At 41.3% G+C, this 11416-nt stretch overlaps 1 protein-coding gene across 1 annotated transcript; it reads right to left on the reverse strand.

The window, feature by feature from the left end:
* Positions 1-3305: 3305 nt before the first annotated feature.
* Positions 3306-10083, reverse strand: crsp7 (cofactor required for Sp1 transcriptional activation, subunit 7). Its single transcript, XM_084546524.1, has 3 exons — positions 9420-10083; positions 8272-8346; positions 3306-8187 (listed from the first exon to the last, which is right to left on the reverse strand). Exons 1-3 carry the CDS (start codon positions 9489-9491, stop codon positions 6478-6480), a joined length of 1857 nt encoding a protein of 618 aa, XP_084402650.1. The 5' UTR covers positions 9492-10083; the 3' UTR covers positions 3306-6477.
* Positions 10084-11416: the final 1333 nt, after the last annotated feature.

Genomic DNA, 11416 nt, shown 5'->3' on the forward strand with positions numbered 1-11416 from the left:
ATAAGCGGGACCTTTGTTGAAGGAAGACATGGTTAAAGGGCTGTGATATGTTCTGCTGGAGGAGAAAGAATAACAAGACGCAGACTTCTAAATTAAAACTGCGCTAAATTATCTTCGACTTTCTCTTCCAATGAGCCCTCGGAGTGGACTAAATACTTCCTTTCTTTTTTACGACCGCCAATTAGAGCGCTCCCACGGTGTCTGTCAAAGAGGGCGGATAAGAGTCAAGAGAGTTCACTGCCGATAGGTTACATAGGATATGGAGGCAGGCTGGCCAAACCCTTCAGGTACTTTTTATTGTAAAGTCCCTGAAAAAAACTCCTCTTGAATATTCAAGACCTGAGCGTGAACGTCCACACGAAGCGGTTGAAAAAAAAGTTTACTTTATCTAACTGAAGAGAAAGTAGGCGCGACTATCCTGAGACTCATACACTCTTACATCGGCTGTTTTTAATTTAAGTATATTGTTTTTCTTCTTCAATTTATTCTGTCACTCCAGGGACTCTAGCAAGAATTAGCAACTATAGAAAGATGTTTTAGAATTTAAAGTCCCCATTAAACTGCTAGCTAGTGCTATATTTACGTTTTTCCTGTAGTTAGCAAACGAGGGAGGCCACGCCCCTCCTCATAAAAAAACAAAAACAAAACACAGGTGTGCTTTGTTTGGTCAATGCCTTTGTCCTAAGCAAGTAGCCTACCACCCATACATGTTAGCACTGAGAGTCAATGGCCGTGCTGTGGTTAAAGGAGAGATGTGAGTTAAATTCAGGAAAAGTGTTTTATTTGGACGAAAAATTTGTTTACGCCCCCAAGTGCAAGATGAGTCAAACAAAATGACAAACTCTAAAATATCATCAAAAACCCCTAAAAAATTAGTGTTTATGTCGATGATGGCCCAATGCTGGTATATAGGTGATAATGAAAGGCATTGGATTAGATTTTTTGGGGACTTTTTGCATTTTGCTCATTTCTATCCAACAAAGAAAGAGATTTTTTAAAAAACAAGACTTACCGTAAGTATTTTTTCCTTGATGTTTCCAGTCCTAATTATCAGTCTCTAAATCTCATGCTGGGCATTAAAATTATATATATATATTTCTTTAAATTATAATTTGTGTAAACAGTCACATTTCAGAAGGAATAAATTGTACCTGTATAGGAGTCAGAATCAGTGAGTTCAGGGATAATAAAATGTACGCTTTTTGCCAGAGGTGAAGCACATACTTTAAGCACACCACCCTGTTTCACAGTTTTAAAAGCCTTCTTTTTTCACTTTTAGAAGTTAGCTTCTAAATGTTTGTTTGAAATCTGTGCTGCTATGCCCTTGATCCAGTAGAAAACGTTTCACTTCATCTTAAAACATCCAGTATGAAGAGCCAGATGATTATACAAACCTAAATGTCACACATGTAGTCATAAATGGAGGTCATTACATAGCATACATAATAAGATATGTTTGTAGCAGTCAGAACAGTAGGCTACCACTGAAATTCAATCCATTGACTGAAAAAAAAAAAAATCAACCCTATAAGCAGGCACGGAAATGCAGAGAGAGGACTCCTCTTGTACAATCTGTGTACTCTTCGGTCATACGCTTCGTTAATCGATCCTAGGCTCCGCCTTCCTCTTCTCTTTCTTAGGTCGCAATTTATATCAAAAACTCCTTATATGGAAGGAACCTTCCCGAATTCCTGAATGGTGGGAGTGATCCACTGGTCCCACCCTACATACCAGACGAGCACTGGACGAGACTAATTGTCGCACTACTCTGAGTCACGGCTGGGGAAAAAAAAGTTTTAAGAAACTGAAGAGCTACTGCAGTGATGTAATGTCGGTGCTGATAACGTTTCAGGTCAGGATTTGACCAGAATGACGTGCAATGTGAATATAAAACAATTTAGAGTAGATTATAATTTAATCAGGCAGTGAGTTGGGGTCACAGAGGTCACACAAACCTTTTGTTCTCCTTCTTTTAATTTTAAGATTGAAACTACACTATTGTTAGCGTTTTCTGGAAACTAAACACAGTACTTTACAAAGAGTATTTTATCTTTTATTATCTTGCTTTTAGACCGAAAGGAGATCCTCTTTTATGTGTTAAAAAAGGAACTTCAGCGTTAAAATGACGCAATGTAGTTCATGCGAACACCATTATTAATCCCACAGGCATCCACAATGAATGTACCATTACTGATCGTTCCTCTTAAAATGAACACATATTGTCAGAAAGGATGCCTCCTCACAGTGACACATTCCCTGTTGCTGTTTTTTTTTCTTCTCCACAGCCATAATGTAGTTGTTAGGACAACAGGCCTATCGGTAAAGACTGTGCAGTGCTTTAAGAGGCTTTCATAATAAAAGTTGTGTTGGAAATTGTATGATTGAAGTTTCCTGTTTCCTTCAGTCACTAGAAATAAACACTAAACCCCAATGTCTTATATGTATCTTCCACAAAGCGCTGACCCAGCACTTTGCAGTCAACGAGAGACATGACTATTATAAAGTTCAGTTTATGTTGAAACGTCGTTAGAAAAGTGGTGATTCAACTGTGTGATCATTTTGGAGGATGTAGTTTGTGGTGCTGTTTCATTAAATGTATTTAAACACTAAATTGTTTCTGTTATTTAAACAGAAACACTATAATGAGGTCAGTAGAAATGTGTCAGCAGAACTCAATAGTTGCACAAACTACAATGTCCAAAATGAATACACAAATGTGAACCAGCATCTGTCAGTTATTTAAGAAAAGATAATTCTTTAATTTATACCACAATAACCCAAAAATTTCTACCCCCATGAAGCTAAGATTTAGATACAGACTGTTATAACAGGAATGAAATTTTAAGATATTCTCAAGTTTTACATCTGACTTAGTGCTTTACATTACTTTAAATATTCCTTTAACCTAAAGCTCAGCCGTTTGATGATCAACAGAATATTAATCATTACATTTGTAATGACGACATTCACAACATTTGACACACTTCAATCAGCAGCTCTTAAACAAATGCTGAATACCCTAACCTTTATGAAGACAAGATTAGGGCTGTTATATTAGCCATATATTATTTATTCATTTTCATTAGTGTACCTACTGAACAGGCAAGTAAGTGTATCTGATCCTAGTAACAGCACCTCCCTGCCCTTAAAAACCCTTTGATCCTTTCCTTATCCTGTTCAACACATTCAAACCAGATGAAAGGTAAAAAGCTTGTAAAGTAAATCAGTGACCTCAGCTCCTCAGGTGTATCTCCTCACCGTCTGAGACTTTGTCTGGTCATAAACACAGCTGTAAGTCTGGCTGCGTGTGGCAGATTACGTCATACAGGTGTGCAGAGGGCTGATTCAGACCGAGAGAATACAGCCCATGGGGGAGGAGACGTACTCATCCTGCCATCTGTGACGTGATTGCGTCTGCTCGCCAAGTCATGCAAGGAGAGACGTAGATGTGACACCCAAGTCTATTGAACATGTTGGAACACATGAACAGTCTCCGTTAAGGCCGTCAGCGTTAATAAAAATGTCACACATGTACAGACAAATCCATTTTTACTGGGGAGCGTTTACATTTCCCGATAAAAGGAGTCATTTTGGTTTCATTTAAAAACAGAGGTCCTTAAATTTTTTTGTGGGCCTAGATTTAAATCTATCGATTCTTATCGGTCTGAAATTACCCTCAGAATATACACTCACCTGCCAGTTCATTAGGTACACATATGAGAACAAATTCATTCTAATGAAAGTCCTGCACTAAATCCTGGCCCCATGAAGGTTATGGTGTTCAGCATCAGTTTAAAAATAACTGAGAGAAGTTGATTCTGTGTTTTCATACTGGAGGCTGTGGTTTGCAGTAGTATTATATTGTACTGTGTTGTACCGACACGTTTCTATTATTTTGCCGACCCCATTTTAGTCAGTGAGCTGGACTAAATAACAGAAACACTTTGGTGTTTAGGTCTGTGAAGGTTCTCATTCATCCAGGTCATGGTATATCCAACAACAGGCAACTGGACTTGTAGAGTTTTTTGAGAAGACGTTTCACCACTCATCCGAGTAGCTTCTTGTTCTGAAGAAGCTACTCGGATGAGTGGTGAAACGTCTTCTCAAAAAACTCTACAAGTCTAGTTGCCTTTTTTGAACCTTTGTTGGATATAGTTTGGTGTTTAATTCAATCCAGTTCAACAGCACCACAGACTACATCTTCCAAAATGATCATAGAGTTGAACATTATAACAGTCATGTAGCTAAGATTTAGTGCAGCACTTTCAGTAGAGAACCCAGTGACCTGCCATGTGCTGCTCTTGCATTACATACTGATACAAACGAAGCATATGGAAATAGTGCACCCCCACATGGATGAACTGGATAAGTACAAAAAGGTACAGTTAAACAGAGCGCAGACAGACCAACATAACACGCATCGAACACAACGGCGCTGTAAAAGACCCATGAGTCAGTGGACCGAGCAGAAGATTTAGATCATTTTTATTTTTCAAACAATCGAGAGATGTTAAACACTGAACAAATAAAGATGCCCCAGTCAAAACTCCAGAAAAACAGATTCTTATCAACCAGTTGTAGCACTTTTCCTTTATTGCCAGCTGTGTTTTGTTTGTGCAGTTTCTCACCGTCTGCAGCTTCACCCTCGCTAGGTCAGCGTGTACAAAAGTTTAACAGAAAAACGGTGCATATACCAGCGTCATCTCGATCGTGGGATTTGGAAGCCTCCCACATTAAACCCAGCTCCAGACAGGCGTGTTTAAATGCGGAAGCAAATCCAGATTTATTTACCGTTTACCAAGGCACATTGGTAGGGATGAATGACTGAAAGAATGAATGAATGAATGAATGGACAGAGGCTGCACAGAAGGCAGTCTTAATTTAAATCATGTGAGAAAAGTGGTAGTGACCGATGACTATAAAGGGAAATCAAACTTATTTGTTCATAATGTAAAGAACGCCAAGATCATCTGATGCTCACAGCTTTCTCTCTCTCCCCTCCAATGTTTGCTGCTTTTCAAAAAGTAGAAGCAAACGAAATGCGACCTCAAACTGCATCCTAAATATGTTCTAAACTGTAAATGTGTGAAATGCTGAATAAACAATGGGCACATAACTTGGGGGTATTTTGCAGAAGCATCAGTCACTATTCACACTCGAATTAAATGCAATTACCAACAAGTTATCAACTTATGTACAAGTGCATACGAGGTCTCAATGCTGTACATTCACTAAGGCTGTTAAACTCAGAAACAAAAAAAAAAAAATGTTGAGGAATTTCAGAAGGCAAAGAACAACTATAAGAATGGAAACTAAGTGAGTTCCAGCATTTGAACAAATCCCTGCTTTTGCCTCTCAAATGCAAGCATTGATCAACACCGTCTGATTTGACATTCTTTAATACTTTGGAGAGAAAGAGTGGAAGGACAGATATTTTTTCCCCACTATGCTTAAGCTTGAATTTTAAAGTAGCACCACACTATTTATTATGGAGTCTGAAACTGGTTCATTTCCACAACAAACTGTTGTTGAGGTGGTATGGACAGAAAGGAGCTGTGTGATGAGACAGAGAGAGAGAGAGAGAGAGAGAAAGAGGATGAAGAGTGGTGTCTGGAATGTTAATAACCAAAAGCAATGGTCAGTCTTGAAGAAAGACCAAGCAAAACGTCTGTATGTCCCCTTTAACAATGAAGAGTAAGCTGACAACATTGTAATGCAAACAAAAAAAAAAAAGAAAAGAATCTATAGGTTTTTTTGAACATTTGTCTTGATGGACATCCCATGAATGAACTGGTCAAAATAAATAGATGTATACATGATAAGAAATTTATAATTTACTCTTTATATCTCACATAAAGCTTCTTGTAACTGCCGAACGTGCTCCAGTATTTCATAGTCTGGACGCGTTCAGCTCTAACTGTGCTAGATGAACTCTATCAACACCTTTCTGGGCACCAACGTGGTGGTCTGGACAGGACAGCTAAACCCAAGCCTTCCCTCAAAATTTAACCCTAGATTTTAACTAATCATTAAAAACTAGAAGGTCAAAAGGGAAACAGTTTCACCCCAGTGCGCCTGAAGTCGGAGTCGGGCTGATCTGAACATCAAACGTTCTCAACGTTAACACCACTTCAGGTTATCTGGAATAATTTGGTCCCTTTTTCTTTTTTTCTTTTGCCTTCATTGATTGAAGCAGAACTCTGCTACACGGGCCTCATCATTCCTGTGGCTTTCAGTTTGAAAAATAAAACAGAAACAGCCCTTGATATTACAAACTCAACTATTCTTTTAATCTTTACGCTTTTTATATCAAAATTTTAACACAATATCACAGAAAGAGGAAGAGGCTTGGGGAAGGGAGTTTAGCAGGCCTGGTTTTTGCCAAACTCACAGTGGACAAACAAAATCACAGAGTGTCTCGTCTCTGTGGGGAGACAGAGAAAGGAGTGGAAAGGGACAGCAACCTTCCCAAACCCCTCAGTCTAGGCAAACATATGGCAGGATGTTCAATTTGCTTTCGTCCCCATGAGGGTCCAGTGATATGCACTCTGTCCAATCATACCAGCTACCCTTGGTGTCATAACAACCATTTACGCCCGGCCAGTGCTGTGTGTGTATCCTGTCCAGGTCCTCATTTGTCAGCTCACGGCTCACGCCCGGTAAGTCTCCTATTGAGTTGTCCGTCTGCAAAACATGCGTCTTTCTTGATTCCTTAACCTCCTGTTCTTCCCTTTTCAGATATTGTGACATGAAAAAGTGTGCACTAGGGGCCTGTACCCCCGAGGAGGTAAGCACATTGCTCTGAAGGTTCAAGTAGGACTGGATGTTTTCATTTCTAGACAGCTCCTTCCAGTTTGTCTGATGGAAGGGGTTAGGGCTGGGACCCGGGGCTGGGGCTGGGGCTGGCACTGGGACGGGAACGGGGGCTGGGACTGGGGCAGCGGGCTGTTGTACAGTGCTTTCAGTTCTCTGCCTAAACTGAGCAGGGTCAGGAGTAGGGGGTTCCTCAGATTGAGACATTTCTTTATGCACCAGAGGTTTGATCTGACCTGTGACGGGGTCAAAGGTTAGCCTACGTTCTTTTAACCGTACAGGCTTAGTCGTGTCCTCTATTTTCTGACCATCTAAGTTGACAGAGTAGTCTCTAGACCTGTACTTCCTTCTTTTATGCTCCGAATTGGACATTGATGTCCCATCTGTGTCGTCAGACACCGACATGGCTCCCTCAGACATCGGCCTGTGTAGATCTGAGTTCTGTTGGGTAAGTGAGGAAGAGGGGGAGACTGATGGGGATTCCAGTGTTGCAGATATGTCTTGTGGTGGGCAATGAGAGGGGGCTTCTGACGAACTGGCCCAGTGCAGAGAAGACCTGTAAGAAGAATGTGGCAGCTTGTCAGCATAGGATGCTTGGTTTGGGGAGGACACAGGCTGGGAAAAAGACAAGGGAGAGTCCCTGGAGGAAGGGCTTGGGACCGGCGTTCCCCTCGGTGCATATGCTGAAGAGCGCTTGGTCACTGTGTCTTGCTTCGTGCTCCTTGGACTGGTAGTGAGACCACGGGGACTTTTGGCTTGATAGTAGCCCCCTCCTCCCTCATCCAATCTGGCCTGTTGCTGCCTCACAGCAACTTTGATCAAAGAGGAAGTGCTAGGTAGTTTAGCCACACCAGGGGAGCTGGGGCGAGGCTTGACAGCGTTAACCGGAATTCTGTTAATTTTATCATTATCAAGGTGCTCTATCCGAGATCTGTCTGGAGATGGGACAACCTCCTGGTCAGGTAGGATGTCTGGACTGCCTGCGATCCCATTAGTGGGGGGTGATGATACAGAGTTATCAAAAGAGGACATCTTGGAGATTTTTTCTGGTAAGTGCACTCCGCTGTCTCTGTGCTCTGCCCGCCGCTTGCGGCTGCTTGATTTCTCGGCTTTTGGCGAGTATGTGTTGTGAACATCATTTTTGACTTTGACTTCCGGGACAACCTTCCCGGGCAAAGAAATGTCAGGAGGAGAGGCATCTGTTCGGCAGGAATGAGAACTGCCATTGGTCGACCCAGGAGCACTCGCAGGAACAGCTGGCCCAGGTTCGATCAGCTTTTGCCAGTTCCTTAAGAGTTTTTTAGCACGCTTTGCAAGATCTTCATCCTTGGTCTTCTTCCTTACATCATTGATCAATTTTCCTAGTCGAGTTTCCTACGTAAATCACATGTGTGAGAATTAGAGACAAATTTAACTAAACATTTTAAGTATTAACGCACGTATAGTCACATGTCTTACCTCAAGTGCTTCTTTGGTGATGGGATACTTTTCAAGACAGGCAATTACTTCCAACACGGCCACCATATTGCATATCTGCAAGAAGGACAAATGAACATTCTGCACATCTTCACCGCCACACAAACTAAATATAGATATATTTTGAGACTGGGCTAAAATCATCATTTACTGAAGAAATCACAGTAGAAGTCACTGAAAGAGTTTAATGATGCTCCGATACAGTGGAGAAGACATGACCAGTGACTTCTACTCTAATGACTAAGTGTGTCTTACAGTAACGATGATGTTGTTGGGGAGGGGGTTTGGACAAACTCAAAGCGACTGAGTCGTGCCTGCAACGTGTGTAAGGGGCAAGTTAGCTTTCAAGTTAGCTTGTCTGTCTGCCTCTGAGCAACAGAACGACGTTGCAAAGTAAAGATGGCAGTGTCAACTCAAAAAAATGTTCACTGCAAACGTTTAAACAATGGTGTGACAGAAGACAAAGCCTGATATCACGAAACTATCAACTTTGGACGAGTTTGTTATCCTGTCGATCAAAGTCAATCAGCTCTTGTCGATGGATCTACCTATGTTAGCTAATTTGGCTACCGCTAGCATCTAACTAACTTGAGAAGGAAGGGTCCGACTATTTCCTAAAACGTAGCTTTAGCTATTCCAGCTAATGTTAGCTAGCTGTCTTCCATACTTCAGTATGTTGAAAAGATTTAGGCTAAAACTGTCTAAACGAACCCCACATTTGGCAGGGCATTCAAAAAATGCCGTGGTGAAATAAGTATTCCCAGAGACAGTATGTGGATTATGTTCCTTTATGCCATTGTATAAACTAAACCTGCTTTGGTGTTGAGGCTAGGTTAGCAGCTAGCATGCTATGCAAACCAGCTAGCCTTGACGACAGATTACCGTCTAATGAAGGCAACGCTACTGCTAAATTAGCTAACAAGCTGTCAACTCAAGAGCCAAGCGTCTCCCCGCCTCTCGAAGACGCTCGACATGTCAGTGCCAACCCAAAACGGATAACACGCATTTTAAAAAGACAATAGAACACTTAATTGGCAGTTGTTGGGCGAATTTAACATGTCGACTTTGCGGGAGCGCAGGTAAACAAGCTACCGTTAGCTAGTTAGCCTGCTAGCTTTAGCGCTACTCACATTGCTCTGACTGTCGATGGCCTGCAGCAGCCGGTCCCTCATCTGCTGCGGGGTTGCTGAGACCGTTGTCATTGCCTGTTCGGTGCGATCCGGAGGATGGAGGGAGGAATCCTCCAAAATGATTACCGGGTGACAATGGTGACTCAAAAGCCTCTTCGGTGGCGCGTGAGGCGTCCGAACAGCATATTTTCTGTCGCCTGTAAGGTAGACGGCTCCGTTTATCTCACATGGAGTGGGAAATGTGTGCGCTATGTTGACCGTTGGCTGATGCCTGCTTGGCGCTCTGGCAACTCACTACCAGCTGCTGGATCTCTCTACGGCCTCCTGCTGCATGCCGGGATACCATGTATGCGCTTTGCTTTGACGTCTGCACGTAGCCAAGTAAACATCCCTGGCGTCCACATACACTCCCGGGTATAGCACCGTGGACGCATAATACACTCATTCTACACAGCATATTAGTGGTATTGAATGAGCTCTAGTGGAATCTATTTTAATTTAACAGCCCTGCACTAAATCTTAGCTTCATGAAGGTAATGGCATTCAGAATTTGTTTAAAATAACCGAGAGAGCTGTTGATTCAGCTGTGTTTTCATTGTGGAGGTTGTGGTCTATAGTGCTACCCAATTTTAGTCAGATTGCTAACCTTGCAAACTACATCCTCCAAAATGTTCATGCAGTTGAATCGCCACCTTTCTGTCACTGTTTCGATATAAACTGAACATGATAACATTCATGAAGGAGGATTTAGTGAAGGATCGTTGTATTAGAATACATTTGTTTTCTTGAGTATACCCAATGAACTGGAAGTCAGTGTATTTGCCAGCCTTTCAAATTAAATAATTAATAAAAAAAAAAAAATGTGTTGCCCAATCTGCAGGACATTCACACAAAACATTGTAGGTTAACGGCAAAGAAGGCTGAAGAAGAGTTTTTATCCCCATGCCATCCCTCTGCTCAACTATGAGTTTTTTTGTTTTTTTTAAAACTTTTTATTATTTCCTTTTATCAAGTGCAGTCATACAGTATGTCAAACGTTTTGATGGTACAGTTTAGGTGCGACGGGTAGGTCCACAAGAAGGTTAACAGTCCATAGATATCTTTCATCCTAACCATAATACATAAATCTTTATCTCAGCAGTATCCAACTATGAGTTTTAACTGGACTTTCAAGTATCACTGTATTACTGTACCTTGCACTTTATTAACACAGCTGCAATATTGTAAATGTATGTATATACAGGAGCTCCTCCCTTATAAGTTTACAGTTTATATTTTATTTTTCTCAGTTATACATTTATACTTATATTTTTTACCTTGTGTGCCTTGTGGAAAAAAATACATTTCACCGTGCATTGTACTATGTATATCTGTATGTTTTTATGACCACAAACTTATTATGTCACTTTATGTTGCGGCATTCCACCAGCAGATGGAGTCCTGTAGTTTCTGAAATAGGGAACATCAACGGGGAAACCGAAGAGCACAGCATGTCCCTGGAAAGGGGAGCAAGTCAGGACAGATTGGTGAGCCATTTAAAGGCGTCGGATACAGAGAGGCACAGAAAACTGTCTGAACTTCAGGAGGTGGGACAAGCTTCTTCCAGGGGTATGTTTTTGTACCTTGAAGTATTTTACATAATGAAGATATACAAATATCTGTTTACTAGTTTAAATGTGCTTTGCATGTGTTCTGCAGTAAATGAAAGGAAGAAAATGGCAGACAGCGTAACACACTGTAACGTGCAGAAAAGACAGATTTTACCATCAGGTTTAATTGTTGTTACTTTTGCTGCACCCATCCCACATGAAAATGTAGCATCTTATTAAAACTGTTCATGTGGACATAGTGGGAGAGGCAGGGCAACTTCTGGACCCTAAGCTGTGGAGTGGGTGAGAAAGTCTAAGTTATGCCAGTTACGGGGGCTGCAGTTATAATGCGACAACTTGCCGTACTTCTACCACGAAAATAAGATGAAAAGAAAAGTCTTTGCTTCT

This window comes from Chelon labrosus, assembly GCF_963514085.1.
Source record: "Chelon labrosus genome assembly, chromosome: 6".
Lineage (NCBI taxonomy): Eukaryota > Metazoa > Chordata > Actinopteri > Mugiliformes > Mugilidae > Chelon > Chelon labrosus.

What these genes read in the sequence shown, in the direction of transcription:
- crsp7 (XM_084546524.1), bottom strand. Translation starts at nt 9,491, where the DNA reads ATGACAACGGTCTCAGCAACCCCGCAGCAGATGAGGGACCGGCTGCTG. An exon ending in CCATCGACAGTCAGAGCAAT is followed by an intron (nt 8,347 to 9,419) that starts GTGAGTAGCGCT and finishes TCCTTCTTGCAG; the next exon opens with ATATGCAATATGGTGGCCGT. An exon ending in TCACCAAAGAAGCACTTGAG is followed by an intron (nt 8,188 to 8,271) that starts GTAAGACATGTG and finishes TGATTTACGTAG; the next exon opens with GAAACTCGACTAGGAAAATT.